The following is a 24,600-nucleotide window of genomic DNA, read 5'->3' as shown; positions in this document are numbered from 1 at the left end:
TGCTGGTTAAAAGGAGTTTGTTATTTTAGACCAAAAAAATATGTCTTTTTTTACACCAAATTTGGGTGCCTATGGGCACATTTATTCATTTGAAGCTTTTGTCCAAAGTGACGTACAAATGAGGTACAATCCATGCCTGAATAGATCAAGGAGAAGCCTTCAAGAATAAGTGCCACATTGCTGAGTTCCATGTTCCAGTCAAGCTATAAATCTGTTTCGGCTAAATTACTGCCAATACACCAGATTTAGCAAATAATCACAGCTTGTGTGGACACAGAGTGTTCTCGCATTTATCTAAGTCAGGGAGGCCAAAGAGAAAACTAGGGCTGCAATCAAACATTATTTTCATTATTGATTATTTTGCCATTCAATCAATCAAGTGTGAGAAAATAAACATAATTTCTGTCAATCATTTTATTTATAAATGTAGAACCAATTTCAGTACTGCATTTAACAGAAGAACTAGGAACCATTTAGTCCTGTTCATTTCAAAAAACAAAAACACTAACAGCACCGCTGGGACGAAATGGAGGAGTTAATCTCAGATCTCAGAAAACTTCATTCATTCGTCATTTTTATGGTGTTTATTAATTTCTTTTTTAATTCTTATTTTATACAAGCATGTTTTCATAATTTACCTGATTGCTCTTTAGTTTCTTTATTGATTAAATTTCATATTAGTGTAATTGATTCATTTTCCTGTCAGGGTTATTGTTTGGCCTTTACTGGCTCATGTTTTTGGCCTTAATTTTGTTGTTATGGTTGCTAAATAAATTACCTATTACCTTTCCTGACAGTAACACCTCACTGAAGTTTTCATGTAGCATCTTTAAACAATCATTTTAAAGCTCCATCTGTCGCACAGACTCTGTAGAGTTTAACTAAATGTGGAGGATATTCCTTTACATATTTAGTTTTGCATATCCTGAGTGTATCCTGCAGCTGTGAATTCTCTCTCCTGTTTCCCTCTCCTGGTTTAATCCCTTCCACACAGAGAAGCAGCTGCTGTGGCTTTAATCAGCAGTGTGGCGGCAGTGACGACTAAAACCACAACACAGGAACCCAAAGCAAACAGCAGCAGTATTTTCCAGTTTTCCTCCACATCATTAAAATACACTCCGGACTGCTACTGCATGGCTGCCCTCTGTATGTTTGTGTGTGTGCAGAGAATTGCGTGTGTAGATGAGATTGTGTATAAAGGATTTTGTGTGTGTGTGTGTTTGCAGGGATACCATAATGTGATTGTGTTTCTGAGTGTATCAAAGAAAAAAATATATATATTTACTGTGGAAGTCTCTGTGTGTGTGCGTGTGTGTCTGCGCGCGTGTGTGTGTGTGTGTGTGTGTGTGTGTGTGTGTGTGTGTGTGTGTGTGTGTGTGTGTGTGTGTGTGTGTCAGTCAATAAGATCAGAAACACACTGCAGCAGTACTTAGCATGTGTGTATCAAAGAGAACAGCTCTGTGTGAAAACACATGCCAGACTTTAGCTCAGAGCCACTTGTCAGCACAAATTAGCTAATTGTTCTGCACTTCAACATATGAATTATGACATATTTGTTTCAATGGAGAAGCAGGCAAAGACATTCTTCCAATCCATCTTTTAATTTTTATTTCATTTTCCTTGTCTGTGTCAAAGTTCAAATCTTCTCTGCATCCAAAGCAGGACTGACATTTTGGGAAAGTAGCTATTGAAGAAGCTCTGCTTCCTTCACATGTCCTGCTTTTCTCCTGTATTAGTGCTGCTGAATGAACATTCAGCATTCCCGTGTGATAAATGGTATAAGAGTCTTGAGCTTGGTGAGGGATGAAAGCAGGAAAATGAAGATTTAAATATTTTGCACAACCCCTCAAATTTTATTCAGAAAGTCAGTGTGAAAAGGTTACCTGTGCAGAACAAGATACATAGAAGGAGAGGAACTAAAAGTCAAGATTTGTAAAAAGGCATTGTGTTATACAACTGAAAGTAAATTAATTTCTTGACAGTTTTTTGAGAGCCTGTTTTATATGGAAATCAGAATGTCTCAGAATATAGTCAAGGAGGCTAATAAGTACCGTGTCTTGTGTGTTTTCTGCTGCTTAATGTACACTGTTTCTTTTCATTCTTGCTTTCCCTTTTACATCTGGCAACAAGCAGAATTTTCTCAAGGATGATATCACTGAATTAAAAATGAATACAAAATGTTCTGTACCTCTGTGCCTCTTCATTCATGTCCCTGAATTTCCCCCTAAAAATAGAGAGGACACAACCTTTTCCTCAATGGTAGCCACACCCATACTGAATCTTTCTGAAAGAGATGCCACGAAACGTGTGAAAAAACAGGCTGATTGAGGATCTTGTAGGATGTGTGTCGTTTTCTGAAAGGAGACGATCAAAGAGCAGGAGGATGCATGGAGGCTGGAAGTGCTATCAGTGACAGGTGGGATGAATCACCTTGTCAGGCATGAAAGGAAACGGGCTGGAAACACTGTGTAATGGAGCCCTCAACCCATTCAACACACACATACACACACTCTCTCCACCTCCTGCCGACTCCTGTCCATCTGGGAGGATAACAGATTCAGAGGCTTGGCAGATGTCAGTTTCACTGCCGAGATTTTGACGGTATCTTTAGCGTGCTTCGATTCAGATATGATCCTGCCTACGTTGAATGGAAGCCTGGGCTGTGTGTGTGCGCATTCTCAGCTTCATGCATCAGCAAATGCTTATTTGTACGAATGGAGGATTTCTTATTGAGATGACGTAAGCAGTTGCTGAATGAATTATTCAGTCTGTGATTTGAAAAAGACGGCGTACCGTGCTGGCTGCCAAGTCTGTACTCTATAGCACAGCCACCAAACAGCATAGGTAGGCTTGAATGGAGGGATAGAAAAAAGTAGAATAGACTCAGATTGTGCTGTGAGCTGCTGCCAACACTGCGGTGAAGAATCAGTGGGTCAAAATGATGTACGGGTGGCTTGAAGTGATAGATGATAAATGGATCCCTGAATGTTATGAGGAGATGCAGGGGTTCGGAGGATAAATCCTGCTACACCCTGCATGCGTACTTTATAAAAAAATAGACTGTAGGCTAAAGAGTTTATTTATTCTCACACAACAGAAGGTGCTGGTTTAGAGTGCTGGACAAATTTTGTACGTCAGATATTACTGCAAAACAGACAAACTGCACCAATGGATGTTTATTCCAACACGTGAAACGTTCTGTACAGTATGTTTTCCTGACAAGCGACCTCTTTTAGCCGTGTAGATTGTGTGCTTTCAGTAGCAAAGGTGAAGTGATGTGACATTGTTATATGAATGAAAATAATTTTTGTTGTTGTTTTTATGTCCAATGGCAACATTTATAAAATGCAGCCTTTCTACAACATTTGTTGATGGCAATACGGTGCATTAAAGGTTAGGAAAAGATCATGGTTATGACAAATTAAATATGGTTAAGCTACGGTTAGGGTAAAAAAAACTTAAAACACTTGGTTAAGGTTAGGGAAAGATCATGGTTACCGATAATAAAAAAAGCAAATTGCAGTTCTGTGATGGGAGACCTTTTCACCTCTCTATATATAGAGCACACTACTTCCTGTGTCAGCACTGGATGTTGGCTTTGGATGTAAATTTTGCGGAGCAGAATAATCCAATATGGAGGTATTTCCTGGAGATACTGGGCTGACCAATCACTTGACTAATCTGAGTAGTCCGCCTCATTCTATTCACCTGTGTGCACTTGGGTTCTCTTTGTTAACTATTACAGTTTCCTAAACTACAAAGTACTTGTTTTTTGTTTTGTTTTTTTAAGCCATGGCCATGATTATTCCATAACCTTTACCAGTAGGTTTTGTTGCCAAAGCTAAACAGACAGGTTTTGTCTTCAGAATCAGAAATACTTTATTGATTGGAACTCTTTCGTTACAGCTGCTCACTATCACGTCAATGCAGACAGGAATAGAAGTACTAATAGAATAGAAATAATAATAAATAAGTCTGCAACAAGACAATTATTTCTAGTAAGAAATGTGCAAATCAAAATATAATACACTATAATACAGCTAAGATAAATTAAGTACAACAGTGGAAACTGTCGCTACAGTTTTTCTTTACCTTCCGCTTGATTCAGTCTGTTTGTTATTGTGTCTTACCAAGTCTCGCTCAAGGTGAAGTCTCGCTCTGAAATCTCGCGACACTTGTTGCAGGAAGACAACGGTGAAAACACGAGTGAGAGTTGGAGAGAGAAGTGCCACAAGAGTTTGTTGTGTTGGAGTACAGAAAGTGTAGCTTAGCGTTATCTAAGATTTTCAATGTCATGGCTCAATATTTAGCTGATTTCAACAATGTGGATGAGGCCTTTGAATTTGATGGCCGCCCGTATTTATTTGAGCCAGAGTATATGGATAAAGAGCTCCTACAAATTGAAGAGCGGACAAGAAAAGAGCGAGAGACAGGCAACAGGCAGAGGAGGGTGAACCAGCTGCTGCAAGGCCGCGAAGCTTGGGATGGATTACATGGATGAAAAGAAATGAATAAAAAGCTGAATGCACTGAATGAATGAGCAAACAAAAGAATGAATGAGCAAACAACTGACAAATGCAATGTAACTACACAAGCGGGCAGAGGCGACTAGCTCTTTCCATCTTTCTGTTTGGTTTCATGCTGTCTGAGGCCAAACTTCCCTGTTGAAAGCAATCATCCAGAAAACAGGATCTGTTACAGGACACCTGAGGTGGCGAGGAGAGGGAAGGTGAACAGCAGAGCGAGAGGGAAAGCTGATTAGAGGAGAGGAAAGAGAAGCTCGCTGCTATCTGATCGCTCTGAGTCTGACTGACTGCATTGTATTGACTTATGGCTCGAACACGTAGGCCTGTTCCGGAATGATCGCACTCGGTGGTTGCATAAAAGTCCCTGACATGAGCCATTACATTGCAGGATGTGTTCGACATGCAAAATATTAGGTGTTGGTTAAAGATAGCTATAGCGTGACACTCCATGGATATTTGCAGGGACATCCTTCTTTTAGGCAGTGTTAGCTGGTAGAGTTTAAGGGTCTTCTTCAAGGGCAATTGATGCTTACCATAATGAGTTTTGTTGTTGAAACTTTCTTTTATAATTGTTTTTGCCATCTCACCAGTTAGTGGAAGAGCTGAACATTTTCTTATTAGCCAAGTTCATAAAAAACACAATCAGTATATTGGGCTTTTGTCAAACAAAGACTTTGACTATTGCTGCTGGTCCCACGGTTTACAGTAAGCAACCAAAAACACAGACAGGGGACACAGGCACCATTTGCCACACACTTCTGCAATGAAACAGCTATTTAAGGTGCAAATCCTTTTGATTCAAATACAAGATGCAAAATGTTCATAAAGACTGTGTTTGGTTAAAATATCTGAACATGAAAATAAAAGCAGGATTGTCATTATGGCCCTAACTGTGCAGCTTTGGCAGAACTTGAGCAACTTTAAATTTTCCACCTCTAAATTATCTCTCTTATTATAACTCAAACCTGCACTGTAAGAAAAACTAAATAAAACTGAAATATGGCCAAACTGAAAAAAGATCAATTTTAGATACAGCATGTGCAGCAGACATTGTTTTTGTTTCAATTCAACAGTGTGCCATGATGGAAAGACAGTTTCTGCTCTAAATGCATTATGCAACACTTACAGTACTGTAAATATGTAGCTGCCAAAATTGATGCAACACTACATGCTGTAACTGTGTGATGTACTTTACAAAAGCAAACAGCAAATAACATGATTAATACTAGCAAAAATGAATCATTTAGTATTTGGTTTGCATCACACCTTGTACATATGGAAGATCTACTGTATAGTACTGTTTATGCGCACATACCTGAATGGATTGATTATTGATATTGGTGAAAAGGGGACTCACGTTCCATTTGTGTACATGTGCTGTAATGAACTTGGCAATCAAAGGTGCAAATTAAATGGATATGATTTAGATAAATAAGATCATAGCAGAAATGACTCCACACCATCTGCACATCCCTATGCAACATTATTGCATTAAACTGTGTCATCTCGCCCCCTTGACAAGCTAACAGAAAGTGTTGACGGTCTCCACCAATCAAAACCTTTCAATGGCTGTAGAAGAACTGGGTTATGCATTAGGAGCCACGGTCAATCAATCATCAATCACGCTTTATTTATATAGCACCTTTCAGACAAATCAAATGCAATTCAAAGTGCTTTGCAAGGGATTGACTAAATCTAGGATATAAAAAATTGATACAGAGACTAATGCACACTAAAATAATCAGAAACTAAAAGGTAAATGAATAAAAGATGTATAGTTAAGATAGTAAAAAAAAAAGAAGCTATGTTGGCTACTAAAAAATTAGGATTCTTTGCTGGAAGGCACTTTGCACTGCAAATACCGTAATGTACTAAACAAATCTAACCAAATCTAATCAATCTAACCGATTAATCTAATCATTAATGCTAATGATGCTAATTTGGCATTGAAAATGATCTCCCTCCCAATAATAATGGATGTTTGCTAATTTATGCCTGCATTTGCATTTGTGTGTCACTTGTCTACCAGCTCGTCTTGATCTGTGTCAGCAACCAAACAAACAACATGCTAACATATGTGACCACACTACTTAACACATGTCACACTACTACATATGTGTGCTCTCCTACTGGGCTCCAGCTCTTACTGTATCTCTTTCATAGCTTCTTTAGAAAGAGGCTTGCTGTTGCAAAGGTGCGTATGGCGATGCAAATAAACAATAAGTTTTGACCTTAAACTAGCCTCTGACAAAAAGTGAAGAAGAGCAAAATGTCCACAATAGGAAGATTTTTCTTATCCTTGTGAAGTGTAGAAATACAACAACTGAGACATAAACGTGTCTTCAGTCTGTGTGTGATATTCCCATCTGTCATCATGTCTCTGGTTAACCTTTTTCTATTTTCCTATCTTTGCATTGTTGAAGTGCTGTACTTCTGCCTTTTTCTGTGTCTCTTTCACTCATCTTTTTGTCCAACTGCATTTTCACAGTGATGATATAAGAAAAATTCAAATCTCTCTCTCTCACCCTCAGGACTAAAAGATGTTAGCCAAGCGGAGGAAGCTATAAAATGACTCTTTACATTCCAAAGCAGTGAAAAAAGACCACCCTACAGTTTCAGCAGGATCCCTGCTTTAATCAAAGCAACAAGCCTGAGGGTAAGACAACTACAGAGGCAGTGAGTGGTGCATTAGAAATCCCACTGTCTATTGTTTCCTCAGCTGAACCAAAAATCTGAAGATGAGAATGTCCTTGAAGAAGGAACCAGGGCAGTCAATTCATTTTTGATCTGCTTTGAGACTGGTTTATTACACAATGCAGCAGCAGTCATGTCTGCTATCTTTCCACATAAAGAGTTTTTTAGGACAGACAACAGTTTGTGTGGATGAATAGATGAACAATGACAATCCACGTGTCGGTCAATTGTATTCTTTTATTTTGTTGACTACAATGTTTTGGCTACATATACACCTACGGCTGACAAATGAAAGAGAAACTTGAATAAAAGAGGGGGAGATAAACAATGCAGATGCTTTCACACAGGTCACAGGTATGCCATCAAACATTGAAGCTATGGCTGACAGAACTTATCTTTCATTGAAATTTTACATGCAGAGCCTGCCTCATAAAATTAAAGGCTTTGGGAATGTACATACATGCCTAACTTCCAGATAAACATGAAGAAAAATGTTAAGGTCAAATTATAAGAAAGAATGGTAACATCCAGAGCCGCCAATTTAGGTGAGTGTCCCCAGTGGAAATTTGAACCACTAACTACAACTTATACACTAGGCTGCTTTGGTCCGAATTTGCAATTGAAGGTCACATGCAATATTACAGTGTATCTACTTTTTAAAAACAGACAAACTAAATGTCATAAGTTTGCATTTGACCAAGTTAGCTATTTATCTCGAAAGTTTTTATCTGTTGTATATTAAGCAATGTGACCATTATCAGGAAGTGTTCAATCACAAATACAGTGATTATTCTACATTAAAGTTGATTAATTCTCACCTCTCACTGACAAGCTCCTCCATCACCGGCATCTGGCCTGCAGCGCTGACATTCATGTAACCATAAATGCAGAGAGTCCCTGCAGACAGAAGATCACAATTAACAAATTGACATAATCATTTATATTATTATAGGCTGAACTTTTAATTTAAATTATAAAACAATTCATGCAGTCAACAAACTCAGTAGATTACATTAACATAAACGTATTAAACCAAATCAGAATTATGCAAATGGAACAATTGTCTTTGACATTTGAAGTCCACTGCCAATTGACCTGCACTGTGTGCTACATCTGATTTTCAAGGCAATACTCTTGGATTTAGTAGACCTACTAGCTTAACCCTTTACAGTGCAAATTCATATATATGATATCAAGTAAAACTAATTTAAGTTACATGATCATAGCTGAAGGTTGAACAAATATCAGAGATCTCCTGATTGAGTAAAGTTCGGTAAGTAAATCAAACAATTCAGCAGTTGGAGGTTAACTTATCCTACTTTTTATTTGCTGCCATACTTCACTGTAATAACCACACAGTTGTAAATGCTGTAAGATATAAAGTGGAAGTAATGTTACCACCAGGTGAAGTGTAAGAACAACCAAAGCGTAAAAGGGGAAGAGTTTGTAATTCCCATAGTAATTTTTCATTTGTACCAAAAGTACAATATCAGGGCTTTTAGTTTTCAAGAAAACAAATATTTCTCTGACCTGAGTTGCAGGATTAATTCATAATTTACATTTCGTTAAGTAAAACATCAACACATTCCTAAAGTGGAGAAAATCCTGGGAAGCCAGTAAGAGGAAATAATGCATCATGGCACGATGTAACTTTACTTGTAACTCTAACTTTAAAATACATTTTTATTCATACTTCATTTCACTTGTTCAGAAAACCAGAACCGTGATAGAACAAGGCTTGACTGTTGAGTGAATGTAAATTTCCACAGCCATGAAGGCGTGATGCAGAGAAGATGGACAGCGAAGGTCGGCCTGACAGAGAGGTCAGGAAGAGACCAAGGAGGATCATGACCTGCAGATTACCCACTGAATAACAAAAGCCATTATATATGCTTCAGCCATATGGGCAGCTGTCAGAACCAGTTCATCATGTGGACATTGAATGCTGAGACGCCTCTGCACAAATCCAACAGCAGAATGAACAAAATACTCATTATCTACATTATAAATAATAACACGAAGGAAAGAGCGGTAAGCCTCAAACAACAGATTTTGTGTTATGCAGCATGAATACATTATTTTTCTGTTATTAAATAAGCAACAAAAGATTTTCCCTGGTATGGGAAAAAAGCTAAAAAAAAGTCACACAAAAACATTTGTTTGTTCTTTCATTACTTCTCTCTAGTCTTGGTAGTAATATGAAGTAATCCCAGTTTTGTGACATTCAGAATAATGCTGCTGTACATAATCTTACACAATATTCATTCTGTCTCTCGCACACACAGATGCACAAAACCAAACAAACATGCAATCATGTACATTGGCTTATATTACATCATGGTATGCTGGATTACTATCCAACAGATGGTATATGCTCAAAATGCTTAACAAAAACACACACACACACAAACACAGGACTGGCATGCAGGCAACTGTTTTTTATTTACAGCCATGAAGACAGACTGCTGCATCCCTTGAAAGTTGGTTGAATCTCCATACGGAAACTGAGCACAGTCATAATTACTAATAATATTTTTTAGGCCAGTTATCATGGGTTATCAAACAATCACCTTGGCATAATGACTTAGCCATGTCATTATCTCAAGATAACAAATGGTGCTCATATTTAGCTCGTTTTACCCCAAAAACTGCTGCTGTTTTCCTTGACACCTTTTCACTTGTAAATCATTGTTTTACACTACAACTGATAAAGCATAAATCTCACCTTTATGTGGCTAATTATGTCTTCAAGTGTGGCTATTACGACATATTTTCTGTTTTTAGTCACACACTCTAACAAGGTCTTGGAAGTGGTCAAGATTGGGACCACACAAATTTTTTCTGACTCTCTCACATTTTTCATTTGTCTTCTTGGCATCAACGTCTGCTAACATGGCATTTGGTGTCACTGTATTTCTTCCTGGCCACTTGACAGATGAGGGTGTCCAGTTAAATTCTGTGGTAAAGACATTGCAATATGCTTTGCACATGTTTTTACTTTGTATCCATCTTGGTATAAAACATAAAATGAGCTAGCAGAAAACTTCTGTTTGTTAAGGTGGAGTTTTTGAACACAACTAGCGCTATGGAGCAATGTATTTAAAAGCGAGTCAAGGCGATGTGATACATCAGAAGTTTTAGATTCCACTGATTGACATTTGGTAGTGTGCTATGAAACAGCAATGCACCAGCTAAAAGTCGGGGGGGGGGAGTCTGCTAGCTAGCATACATGGATGTCAACAATGCAGGTTTTGTGTTGCAAATGTTTTATGAGAAAGAAAATGCTTTCAACACCTTTGCTAGACCTCAAAAATACACAATACAATTTGGAGATAAACAGTGAATGTAAACATAACTTTTGAAAGAAAACTCCACAAGGTGCCTTTAAACTGGTTTTACTGAACACTTTTAGGGCTGCTTACTCTGGAAAACACAAATTTAGACAGATAAAAACTAGCCTTGCAACATGCAACAAACAACCCACAATGCAATACTCTTAAGGAATAGACTCACTCTGTAGAGAGATTCATACACACTCTTTACAAAGAGAACTTTTGCTTGTTAATATGTACATGTCTAGTCCTTGAATAGGACCCTACTTTTAGATCACACATTTTTCCCTCATGCTCACAACTTCAGTGTCTTATTATCATTGTATATCCATACATCATGGACTCCCTCCTTTTGACCTTGAGTGCATTCAAGAAAATGTCAGAGCGGAAATGATGAGGATTAGGGATTAAAGATAAGGATTAAAGAATCAGACCTTCATAAAACAATTCCCATTATGGCCTCCATTTGTTGTATTTGTTATCTATAATTAGATCAAATTATGATCATCAATGACATCAGTTAACATTATCTCACGATAACAGTTTTAAATAAATATGAGTAGCAGAAAACAGGACAAAAAATTTGCACAACACTCAGTCTCAACTGAGTCTTATGACAATGCTAGAAAAACCATGTTTTCTTGGTTCAACTTGCTAATATGAAGATATGACAACCAGAGTTTGCTGGAGAAAAGGGGAAAAGGTTAAAGGTCAGCTGTATAGACTATCTGAGCACAATGACATATGAAAGTGTCCCAGTGAATAATCTTTATGTACAAGTCTATATATGTGCCTGTCAGGAAGATTTATCCTAATATACATAAACTGTACACTAAGAATAAAGGAGATTGCCTTAATCGAGTGTCACATGAATACATGTACAGTCAGTATACTCACACAGTGTGCAGGTCTGTGCTGGTAGATCTCATCTCATATTTATTCACACAAAAGCACATGCAAATTCATCCAATGCACTAAGCCAAACAAGCATGCATGTTTGTTACAGATATGGATTCATAAGATACCTCCAAATGGCACATACTCCATTCACATGCAAAGAAAAAGCATGCACACACACAAGCTTGCCTACATTCTTTCATCATGAGACGTTTAAGCTCTGATATTTACATATTTACAGATTAAAAGCAAATCAAGTAAAGCATATTTAATCTATGGCATCGTATATTAAATTTATCTTGAGTGTGAGAAAATTAAATTCTTGTGTTTAATACCTGGACATCAGAAAGAACAGCATGTGCAGTTTGAGATTATTCTTTTTTTGCAAATCTGTTGTACTAAATATGACTGAAAAGTCTTTATTAACTCTACAAAATGTATTTACATTACACTCTCCAATAATTTTTACGTATACATGTGAAAATGTCTTCAGTGTGTATGAAATCAGCTTGAGAAATAAAGCTTTATCTTCAGAATGACTTGTGACTGTAAGAAACTACTGATATACAGGATTTGAAATGAATGCATGCCAATGGGATAACTATTTCTGAAGTGCCTGAAGTAAACAACCAATACCAAAGTATATCATCAATACATGCACTGGCAAAGTCTCACACAGACACACAGACACACACACACACATATGGCCCCACCTGGTACCCTACTAATGGGACTGGATCTAAACGTAAAATTTGGCTTCCTGCACAACAGAAGTATGTCTCTGCTTTTAGCAGAGGCTAGCTGTGCAAAGCTAATATGTCAAACCACACTGAGTGCGCAGAGATTAGTAACTGTACTATAATTACTGAATTTCAAATTGTAATCTTCCCTTAAACTACTTGTTACTGAAGAAAGTAACAGCAAACAAGCGCCTGTGTTAGAGATGTCTGGTTATACTGTCCATTTCATGAAATAATGGACACGTGCAGTATGTAAAAGAAAGGCAGGAAAAATGCACCAGTATGTACTTATGTCAACATGCGAGCTGTTCTTTTGCCTCACAAATTCCTGTACATTCCCCATTCTTGGTAATGACATTTTTTTCAAATTTTTCATACTGCTGCTCTCCTGCCTATGAACTAAATTGGAGCGCCTTGTCACCTTCAAATCAGAAAAAAATGTAATCACCAAGAACATGAATGCACAGGAATTTGTGGGGTAAAACATCAGCTCACATGGCAACATAAGTACATAGTGATGCAGATTTTCCCACCTCCTTCCTACACATGTACAACGCAGGTCATGGCACCAGTGTAACCGAACATTCATTAATCCAGAAAAGATTATTATATCATCATAAGACTGATTTGCCACCAGTCTGAAATCTCCTTGGCACTATCTTCAGGTTGCCTGCCGGCTCTGTTCTATAATAGACACAGTCGGGGAGGTGAGGCGAGTTGAACGCATGACAGAGCTAATGGGTGAGGCCGCTGAGAGGGTTTACTGGAGTCTGTCAGCTCTCATCCAGTCAAAAAGAGAGGAGGGAAGGAAAAATACAAGGAAAATTATGACAGTGTGAGAAACTGACGGAGCAAAGTGAAAGAAAGAGAAAGGTAATAGCAGAAAAGGAAAAAGAGGAAGAAATACTGAGCAAGAAAGGAGGAGACAGACGTGATACAGCAAATTGCTGCATTTTCATGCACTGACACTTTCTTAATCGGGTGACTCAGGCAAACTGATTTTGGGTCGATGCATAAAAACATAACAGTCGAGTTAGAAAACCCCAGGTAAGCTCATACTCCGGTAATGAGACACACTGTTATGATGCCTGGCTTCTTTCTGTCACTGCTGCTGTAGCATGGAAACATCTAAAAGTTTGGACTTGCACAGCATTATGGGTACATCTTGATATCAACAGAAGCCATGGCAACAAGCTAAGGCAGAGGAGCCAGAAAAACCACATCGGTTTAGAGCTGGCAGGCTGTTCAAGCAGTGGGTGGGACATCACAAGTGGACAGAAATATTCTGTTAAGAGGTTTATTCATAGCAACATGAATGGAAGACTCAACTGCAGAGTATCAAAAGTGCATCATAACAGTTAAATATTACAGCCCTGAATCCTGAGTACAGCCAATAGCCCAGTTAATGTATATAAATGGAAACCGATAACATGAGAAAGTATCAATGGTTATGTTTGTCCTAATGGAGATAAAGTCTGTTTACTCTGGTTCTGAGTCTCCCTGTAGCCAATAAGAGAGCAGCTAACAGAACATTCCTGACTGAATCTCAAAATATTTAGTTCAGCCACCAGCTGCCCCTCAGTTTTGGAGAAGTGTCTGGAAGGAGTCATGGCTCATGTAATGTTCCTGTGTTGTCACATCGATTGTATTTATTCATTTCAATCTGTATTTAAAATATTTCTTCATTTTAAAATGTGCAAGAGACTTTGAGAGGAAGATAAATAGCACTGGAAGGGTTAAAAGAATCGGATACTGTGTTTCAACATGGCGCCCCATCCTTTCCAGTGAAAGATGCTCACCAAAATTGTGATAATTCCAAGAGTACATTTTTAATCCGTGTGATGCTCAGTAAATTCTTTACAATGTGTGTGGAGAAAAGTCTTTCTGGACCCAAATGCATCACATGACCTGCAATTTCGACACTGCTGCCACTACGCCAAAATGGCAGCACAGCCTGTGGGGTCTTAACTGACCTCTTCCATAAAAAGAACCCATTGTCTGCTTGTTGAGTGTGGATCACTGATTCCAAAAGTCAATTGTAAGAGTGACTATCAGCATTAACATTGAAAAGTTGGTTGGCAAGCTAAAATACTAGCAACCTAATATTTAAATTCATGTTACAGTTCTAATGGTTGTTAGCATGTTGAAATATTACCAGGCTTTTTTATATATTACCCACGGGTGTTTTTGTAATGGGATTGCCCATTTTACTCCCTAGAGGATGCAGCACCTGAACACCTCACTACAGCTTGTTCCTGTTCTGCCAACAAGTCAAATCGATGGGCGTTCCTGTTCTCCCAGTGCAGGAGTTTGTCCTGGCGGGGGCCTAAGTTTGAGCTGAGAGCAAAAACTAAAGAGAAAGGAATAAAATGCAGTAGCCTGGTTGGTATAGGAGTACGCCGGCAATTGTTTTTTCAGGTTTCCCACATTTAGAGAATGATCAGACCAGGTTAGGACAAAGTGCACATGAGAGGAAACAGAGAAAGAATGAAGAAAAAAGTGAATGTCAGATGATCATAAAATTGTCACAGAAAAATGTCAGTAAGTGTCTCCCACATAATGGGAGACATAAAATGTGAGTGAACACAAATAAAAGAGACAGACACATCAAGACCAGCAGACAACTCCAGACTGACTGACTGGAGCATCGTGGGGGTGGAGGGCTCGTCTGTGTTTGTTAAACTTTGTGGTAGGTCTGGTTCAGGTCTCCTGAGGTTCAGCCAAAGGTTTCCAGTGAAGGTGAGGCTAATCTTCAAAACTAAGCTCCTGTGTGCAGCACAGCGGCCTCCTGGAGGTAATAAACTGAGCACCAGAAAAATCTGTGCAATATACAGCATATCTATAGCTGTGAAATATTTAGGTAATATGTATAGGCTTTTTAGGCTTATTTGTTTGTTAAATAAAAGCCACATTTTCTAGACCCACTTTAGCTCCTTAAAGTAGCAGTTTGTTAAATTAGTTAGTCAGTTGTTGCATGTTAATCCCAAGCCATTATATGTTTGTTAAGACCTGTTAATGCCATATTCTAAGGTAATTAAAACACAACAATTCTTATTTTCAGGCGATACACTAATGAAAACATACTTATGAGAATTATATTTAATTTCTGCCAATAGCTCCTCTTAAATGTTACATACTGGACCTTTGATTCAATCTACCTTTAGCCTGCAGTGAGGTCAAAACAGTGTCTTCTTTAATGCAGTGAATTGCAACCAGTCTATTTATTGACTCCAGTTCAGAAAAAACAGTTAAGCTCCTTAACTTTATTTAAGGCAACATCACATTTTTACCCAACTGCCGCTGCTGCTGCACAGAGCAGAAAGAGCAACTGAATTTTAGGCTCAGTGACGTATAATTACTTTAGAAAGACGTAGGTACAGTAGATGGAAGCAGCAAAGTACAGCAGAGATTTATTTATGGGTTATTTACAGTGACCCAGGATTGGATAACTATTTCTATTGGATGATACACTCTTTTGTAATCTCTTTAGTGGACACACACAGTACACACTGGTGTCCTGCTCTTATTACCAGACGGGCCTGCTCAAACTGTAGATCTGGGGAAATACAAAAGCGTGTTAAGTTAAAGCGAGATGAAAATTAAGTGATCCTTGAGAAGTTCAGCCTTTGTTGCAGCAAAAGTATTACGTAGTATACTCATATTGTAGTATTAAAAAACTACAATATGAGTACACATTAATTAGAATCTAAACATAAACAGTGACGGATTAATAAACTCTCAAACAAAAAGTAAACATTTTATATCCTAACTTTAACCCTAAAACCAAGTGGAGCTCAAATGATTAATTGATTAATTAGTAGTCAGCAATAATTCAAATAACTGACTTCAAGCAATTTAACATCAACAACTTTGTCCATTCTCTGGTTGCAGCTTCTCGAATGAGAGGATTTGCTGCTTTTCAATGATTTATATAAATGTAAACTCAATATTTTTGGGTTGGTCGGACAAAACAAGACATTTAAGGACATTACCTTCAACTCTGGGAAACTGGGTTCGACATTTATCACTATTTTCTGACATTTTATAAACCAAATGGTTTATGGAATTATGTGATAATGAAAATAATAGTTAGTCTTGGCCTTTAAAGAGCCCTTTGAGGTGTGAGAAAAATATCTTCACTCACCAAACTTTTTATAACTATCATGAGTCCGACAGTGTTATAGGAGTGCAATGATAAATCGGTGGAGTACTATTTTAAAAGAAATGAAAAAAGATAAATAGTGTTAGTTTTTAAATGATGTTATTGTTTTAAATGATTAGCATTTTGGCAACCAAGGAATTAAGTAACCCATGAAGGTGGGTACAGGAAGAGGCACTTTTTAAAAGTTTTTTGTGGATTTTGTGTTTCCAGGTAGGAATCCTAAAGGAACTCTTTAAAATAGTTGTGTGAGGTGTGAACAATGACACACAGATGATTATGAAATATTGTGCATTCTGTTCTTGGTAAAATATACAGGATATAATTACATTACTTAATACTACATTACTAGCAATTAGAAATAAAAAAATGCTGTCTGAAAAAGGGAAACATGATTTTCTTTCATTTTCAATTTTTTAAAGAGGATTTTTACCATTCCTATGATTTTTAATTCTAAGAAAGATGGACATTCTCAACCACTGATGCTCCCCCAACATCCAACTGTCTATCATCATCTATTCATCCATATCCTTCTGCTTTTTGTTAGTTTTAATCAGGTTTCAGTTACTGTGCTTTTCATCTTTTATTCAGCAACCTGCTGACCTGACCGTATCGTTTTGCATTTCTCCACACCAGAGGGGATTCCTATAGTTCTAATGCTTCAGAGGCAAGCAGCATGGCAGAGACTTGGCACAGCTCTGGTACTTTCATGTGCAACGGGTGTCAAACTGCATTAATGAAATGGGTCAAATGACATTTAGGCCATGGAAATGCTTTCCTTTCTTAATTTTCTCTGCACTGTACCACTTGCATGCATTTTTCAACATTGTGCAGTGGGCAAACAAATGGCAGAACCAAGGCCTTAAGATGACACACAATAAGTTTAATAACATGCACATTAGCACCAGCACTTCTTCTGAAACTGATTCAACATTTCTTTCATATGGAAATAACTCTAATGGAAATAAACAACTAATGATATGTAAATAGAACAGTTCATGCATTTTAAGTAATTTGTTTGTTAATGAATGACATTTTCTTTTGTTTGAAAGTGAGTGAAATAACCTCCTGTTCCTCACAACGGCTAATGTTATTTCTGTAGTATTGAAAGCTCAGTTAGGAGATATTTTTGAATTTTGATGTTAATGACAAATAAGATGATGTAATATGAAAAGGCCTCTAGTGTTGAGCCAACTGTTAATCAACACAGAGATTTCTTTGACCTTATTGGTTTGGTGGCTGTATAGTCTGTAGAGTCCCACAGCAGACAGCAGAAAGTTAGCTACTAGCTAGTGAGCAAACTGGAACATCTAGCAGCTAAAGGGCCGGATATTTTTTCAGAGGAGTAGGTGGAGACCAAACTGCATCTTAAAGGAGAGTGAATATTGGACTTTAAGTCATCAAGTGCAGACATACATGAGTAACCAGTTTGATTAGGTTGCCGTGTCTGCTGGATGTGTAAACAGTCAACTGTAAGCTAACATGTATATATATCACAGGTGTACATAACATTTGAAATGTCAGTCTGTCAGTGTGAAAGGGCAATTATTCTGATTCTAGTAGAATGAAATCAGTGCATTTTGGCAGGGAAAGAAATTTAAAAAAAAATCTGCAAACTGTTTCTACCAATAATGAAATCCATTTTTAACATTGCTCATAATGAACATATCTGCAAATGTTCACTGACAATATTTTTGATTGGTTTTCCAATATCTGCTTCTGGCAACTAAAGCATTGTCAAAGTATGTCCTGTTATATTTTGGCAGCTAAAACATTTGGTTAGGCTGGGGAAATACTGTTTATTAAATAAGTAAAAAAAAACTTTGCCAGAATATTTGAATCTGACTTCCTGCATTGGACCAAACCACTGCTGCTGTCAAATTAGAAGTCAAACGCATCTCACCAACTTGTTTGCTCACACTCAGTCGGTGTGAGATTTTAATTAGAAAGACCGGAAAAAGCTTGTAAATGGACCTTGATTTAAGATAAGTTTGTCAAATTATATAAAATGTCCTGTAATTCAGCTCAGTTTATGAGTTACAGAGAAGGATCTGAAACCTTGAAATAATACATGAATTTTCCTGCTTCGTTACACCTGAAGGCAAAGGGTTTAAATTTGCTGAATACCATTCAGGGTTAGGGGGTAAATGCATGTTCCTAGTTTAGGACACGCTGATTTAAATCTTTACTCCAATCTGTCTCCTCAAGGGGTGTTAAAGTTCGTCCTTGCCAGCTTTTATCTTCACACCAATTGCCTTCCTACCTTGAATCCCTCCCTTCTGTTTCAATTCACTCCAATTATTTGCCTGCTCCTGCGTTCTGAGAGCCTCTCCAAACAAATCCTCATTACTCATAACTTTCCCCTTCGCTGTGTTTTAAGGAGCAACAGAAATTAGCCTTTCGACATCTGGACAGACTTGCTCTTGAGTTTCCTTCCAAGTGCAGGCACAGTGCAGTGACTCTGTTTGGTTTTATTTGACAGCGGTAATCAAATTTGCTTGTCTCTTGGTGAGGGGCAGTCCAGCTGCCAACTGCGTACATCTCCAGGCGGGGTAATACTTCACTGTGAGAGAGTGGTGCCCCTGTGACTCAAAGTGGGTGAGGGAGAACTAAAGTCATTCTGGCAGAGAAGACGACGTTCTCCTGCGCCCACGAGACGAGGATACACACTTCTGTACCTCTTGATGAATTTACCAATTTAATTTAAATGCTAATTTGAGTTTGATGGCAGTCTTGGGGCTCTTCTTTCTCAGTAGCAAGATGGATGCCTTTCGTTTCGTTCCTGTGTTGTATTTAGCCTCAGTAAGTTCCTGTTCATTCGCATGACTGTTTCAGTATTGCTTCTACACACAAGGGCTCAGCTAATGCAGCAGTCAGAGCGCTATGCCCAATTTGCTAAACTGATAATAATGAACATCCTGTGGTCTCTGGGTACACATGCAAGAACACTAAGATAGTCTATTTACTCTCCACTGATGAAATCTACCAAGTCTTTTTGGCAATTTTCATTTCCATACTCCACCTAAACTGCTGTTCCAGGTTTATTAAAGGTATCGATCCAGGACTTAGGATGATGCCTTGAATCATTCATGTGCAATGGTGGAGAGAGTGGCAAAAAAGAAGGGACAGAGTGAGTAAGAGAATTGAAGGTAATTACAAGGAAAAAAGAGAAACAGTAAAGGCAGGGAAATACGTGCAGAAAGAAACAGATGATGAATATCAAAGAAGATTTAGAAAAGAAAAAAGAATAAGAAAGAAAGAACGAACGAAAGGAAAGAGACAGAAAGAAAGAAGCTTTTTGGACCTTGCCGAGACTTATTTGACTCTGTGTCTCATGTTATAGATTCCTAATATCAGCTGACACTGAATGTCATTTCATGGGCATTTGCCCTGCTAAATGTCAGTATGGTCTCATACCTATAATAAAACCTATAAAAAAACCTAAAAAAGAAGAGAGGAAGGAATCATAAGGGCCACCAACTTAAAAGTGAATTCTCTCATTCTGTTCTTTTTTTGCTTGCTTATTAACTACCTGGAACTTAATTTCTTTCCTCTCAGTTAAGGTAACATTTTACTCACCGGTTTCATTGCTGGGATCTGCAGATGTGGTGGCACCACTCGACACAGCTTTACAAAAGTCCAACAAATCAATCAACCAGGTAACCAGTAACTAAACTACTTGTGTGACGTGAAACCGAAAGGGAGTGCGCCTGAGTGTCCTTTGCTCTGTGCAGACACTGATTATACAGTGGGTCAAAGCTAAACCAGGAAGTATCTCTGCAGGATCAAATGGATATTTTGGATGTATAACAACAGTTTGGGTCTTCATTTTCACTTCCTCATATGTGATTTCATAAGTTGGTTAAACCTTAAATGATCCCTGAAGTTATATCCCTCCCTCAATATGCTGTTTCAGCAAGAAATGTGCCAAAGTAGGCAGATAGCATCCTCTCAAAACACTACTTTATAGTGACTTTACATATTTTCACATGTTTATCACTACAGTAACTGATTAGTGCAATGCATCATTCATTATTTGCACCACTGCCGACTAGTCTAAATTGCTTGGGTCTTAAAATAATCAAAACAGAAGGGGGAGTTTCCTTGTAGAAGCCTAGTTTTATCATGTGCCTTTTAGCAGAGATTGTTATCATATTTACAGACCTGATTTGTGTCTTTTCATAAAGGTACAGATACAGTCTTTTTATCTTTGACTCAAGCTTCTACTGTAAACTGTAAGTGATAAATCTAAAAAATAATCTGCAGATTAATCGATAATGAAAATAATCATTAGCTGCACCCCTAAAATAGATGCTATCCTTGAGGAAAGAAACTCACATAAATACTTGATAATGTCAGGACACAGCCCACACAGAAAAAAAATGTCTGAGTGGAGGTATAAACGTCAGCTGGTATTTTGTTCAGATATTGGTTTGAACTGAATGTCAGAACACTCAATAACACAAGCAATCAGGAGGGGTCCCTGCGCTCTGAGTAGTCATCAAAAACTGACCTTTCAATACTGAATGACTGTCCTGTCTGTCTCACTGTCTGTCTGTCTGTCTGTCTGTCCTGACTGTGTATGTCCACAGGAACTCTCTGAGAGTCATGCTGCAGGGTGACTCAGTGGAGATTTTCAATAGCAAAAGCCATAAAAACCTGCCGGACTGTCCAAAGAGCACCTGGAGAGAAAGTGACTCACAACTGTATAAATTCTGTCACTAAAGACACACACGCACACACAATGATTGTAAAACCTATTGCCAAAGAACCTCTTATACACACAAATATATAGCACCTTTAAAACATCAGGCCAAAGATATAAATGTCAGGAATGGCTGCTGCTTAAAAGCAAAGTTGGTACAGAGTTAACAGGGAACAGAAAAGAGGAGAAAAGAAGGAGAAAACAGATGGAGGACAAATGGGAAGAGTACTCATGATAATAGAATAGGGCACTCCTGAGAGTCTCGATTATGCAGTGTAAGTCTCCTTGAGTTCATATGCAAACACACAGAGACAAACACACACACAGTTTTATACGTATTACACTTGTGTCTGTAACCTTGCATTGGCTTCTTCCCTGAAGGCAAATGGCAAAACTCAATCATATCGTTGCTGCAGGTGTCAGGCCTGCAGGGGGCGCTACATACAAAATACTGCATCCTATATTGCTTAGCATGCATTTAAAATACTGCTTTAATACTATAAAACATTCTGTTTCTCAAATATGGACAATAACAAGTCCAGTAACCTCAGGCTCCCTGGCAGCTAAAAAAAACAAAAGTACAGTTGAGACTGATGGGACTGTCAATAGTTTGGTCATAAACCAAAGTATGGGAAAAATTTAAATTTTTACCTGATGATGGCAAAGTCAGAGGATCACCAAAGTTATTACAACTCATCCTGAAGGGAACATGAATGTGTGCACCAAATTTCATGGCAATCAATTCAACAGTTGTCGAGACATTTCACTCAAAACCAGAAATGTGAACCTCATGATGGCACTAGAGGAAAATTCAGGGGATCATGAAAGTCATTAGGGTTTGTTGTCTGGGGACCATGAATGTCTGTACAAAATTATGTGCCAATCAATGTAATAGATGTTGAGATATTTCACAGGATAAGTGACAACTTTGTCCAGCTGGTGGCTAGATGAAAAATCAGGGGATCAACACAGTCAGTAGGGTTCATATGCTAGGGACTATAAATATCTAAACGAAATTGTACGGCAATCCATCCAATAGTTGAGATATTTCAATCTGGACCAAGGTGGTGGGCTAAACAAAAGACAGACAGACCAGCATTGCCATCCCTAGACCAATGCCACTAGCATTGCTAATAAAAATGAGTTTTCAGTAGAGATTTAAAGGAATTCACTGAGGTAGCACAGTGAATTTCAACAAGAAGGCTGTGAAGGTTTGTGGGCCCCGACAGCAAATGCATAATCAAACCCTAATGAACCTTGTGAGCAGTTGTGATAGGGGATAATTGAAATAAAAAACAGACTTAATGTTCAAATGAAATTAAGTCTTTAGCTCCATTTCATCATGTTAGGGCTTCATGTAATTAGTCACAAGAGATAAAAATGGACCTTGTCACCCTGAGAGCTAATTCTCTGCACTAGACTTCATACTACCTAACCCTGAAAAGGTTGTCTTCGGTTGTAATTTTGTAATAAAATCCAGTTCAATTTTATTCCCAATTTTTATGATGCTCATGTATCAACTGAAAATAATCGTTAGGAGGATAGGAGGAACATGGAAATCATGTACCTAAAGAAGACGAAGATGCATGCAGGATTATCAAAAGTTTGATTCGCGTGGGATTAAGTTAGAAAAAAGTAACGGAAAGCATTCATTTGAACCTTTATCTAACCAGGAAGTCAATGCAGAAATCACATCACGTTTAAAAATCATCAACAGTGGTCCCTTGCAAACATCACTTAAAACTAACTACTAAAGTTAGTTCAGTGACTCCCAGTCAGGCCTCCACCCACTAACACAGACACACACACTTTCTTAACTGTGAACAATGCAGCCTCTTGTTGTTGCTTTCTTTAACATAAGCAACAATTTAACGAGTCGTGGCTGACAGCCCTGCTTCCTCTCATTCAGGCTGTCTGGGGCAAAGTCCAACGCCAGAGCTACTCTCCCACACCATTCCCTTTGTAATACTGGAGATCACAGTCTGGTTATATTGGCTAATACTTCAAGGTGTATGAATAAACAAATAAACGAATATTCAGAAAACATTCAGCCTCGAGTAGTGCATCAACAGCTGTGACTGCCAACTGGCAAACAGCCTCTTCCCTTTTAATGTGAAGAACGTCTGGCTAAGACGTACAAACTGAGCAAGTGAAATATAATGCAATAAAAACCATGAGGGGAATATGGCACCGCACAAATCAAACCAAAATGTGTTTTTTTTGTCACTGCCTTCCAAAACAACTCACAGGAACATTTTGAATCTGCCACCTCTACTGTTGAGGTCTGGTTAAGTTTAGGTGACTGAAGGCTCGGACAGGCAATCTAGAAAATGCCCAAATGCCTTGTGACCCTCCACCACCATTGTGGGTAAAAAAAAAATTTACCCACGGCCCACTTGATGTTGGAACAGCCCATCTGACTAAGGGTTAATGTCAGAGGTCAAGCGGGAAATAATTTAATTAAATCAAGAGCTGAGTTCGAATCGTAAATACAAATGAAATGGATAAAGGACCAAAAAGTGAAAAATTGGACAAGGTCAGAGAGAAAAAAAATCTCAAGGCTGACGCTGCAAAATGTTTTAAGTTAACACATTTATTATTCAAAAATAACATTACCGATGCCAGTGCCACGCAAAATCCTGCCAGTTGCAGTGATAACATTAACAGTCCAACTGTTGGTGGGTGAGGTGGAGCAGCGGCCATTCTCTCTCCTGTCCGGGATTAAAAATTAAATGAGGACTAAGATGACGCTAAAACCCCTCAAGGGCAAGGCACTTTCTTTCATGGCAATCGAGAGCGAACCGACCGATACATTGGACTTTGATGATGTCGTGGATGATTTCGCACGGAGCAGAGCCAGGAAAAAATGCATTGCATAAGGTAAGACTATTTTTTGATTCATTTAGGCTTATAAAGTCTTCCTGTGTTTGCTATATGTGACACCATAGCTTGCTGTCAGTTGTTTTTTAGGCTTTGTTTTTGTTAATATTAGGTTGTTTAAACTTTGTGGTTGACAGCGGTTATATTTTGTAAATGTGCTGTTGGTTTTAATTGAGTGTACCTGTAGTTATTGTGCTGGTTTTGAGTGTTCCTGTACTGTAAATCCGAGGAGTACCTGGCTGCAGCCTGCAGAACAGGGCAGTGTTCAATGTCAACAGTTTAATCCCACCCACCGTAGTTTTGATTGGTTTAACTGTCGAATTTGGGCGGGGTTAAACATTGATTGTGATTGGATGCTACACACTTTGCCTGGGCCGAATTTTGTTCCCAGTCCGACCCTAACTGAAACTACTTGGTCAAGGTTAAGATCACGTTCATGGTTAAGAGAGACAAGCATCAACCATCCACCCTGATCTCCTCCCTAAGAGGTTTTTTGTGCTTTTGAGAGTGTATGAGTTATTTTTCACATGTCCACAAGAGCTCACATGTCAGCAAAATATAAACAGAGGTCATTTTGAGTGTTTGAACATATGGCTGTCATGGTGATGAAAGCAATCAAATTTTCTTTGTACAAATTAGCTAAAATATAAATAGACAAAATGTAAAT

At 38.2% G+C, this 24,600-nt stretch overlaps 1 protein-coding gene across 5 annotated transcripts in view; it reads right to left on the bottom strand.

Annotated features, from left to right (window-relative positions):
• Positions 1-24,600, bottom strand: part of htr4 (5-hydroxytryptamine receptor 4) — a 177,556-nt gene that overhangs the window by 112,034 nt on the left and 40,922 nt on the right. For 4 of the 5 annotated variants that reach the window (XM_044205694.1, XM_044205691.1, XM_044205695.1 and 1 more), the window contains exon 2: positions 8,039-8,117. In XM_044205694.1, coding sequence (XP_044061629.1) covers positions 8,039-8,117 — 79 coding nt within the window. Of the gene's footprint in view, positions 1-8,038; positions 8,118-19,927; positions 19,950-24,600 lie in introns of those variants that run through there. The other variant, XM_044205693.1, reaches the window with a different exon arrangement.

The sequence above is a fragment of the Siniperca chuatsi genome, linkage group LG8 (genome assembly GCF_020085105.1).
Source record: "Siniperca chuatsi isolate FFG_IHB_CAS linkage group LG8, ASM2008510v1, whole genome shotgun sequence".
Lineage (NCBI taxonomy): Eukaryota > Metazoa > Chordata > Actinopteri > Centrarchiformes > Sinipercidae > Siniperca > Siniperca chuatsi.
The sequence above is the reverse complement of the archived record's forward strand: the minus strand, read 5'-3'. Positions and strand labels throughout refer to the sequence as shown.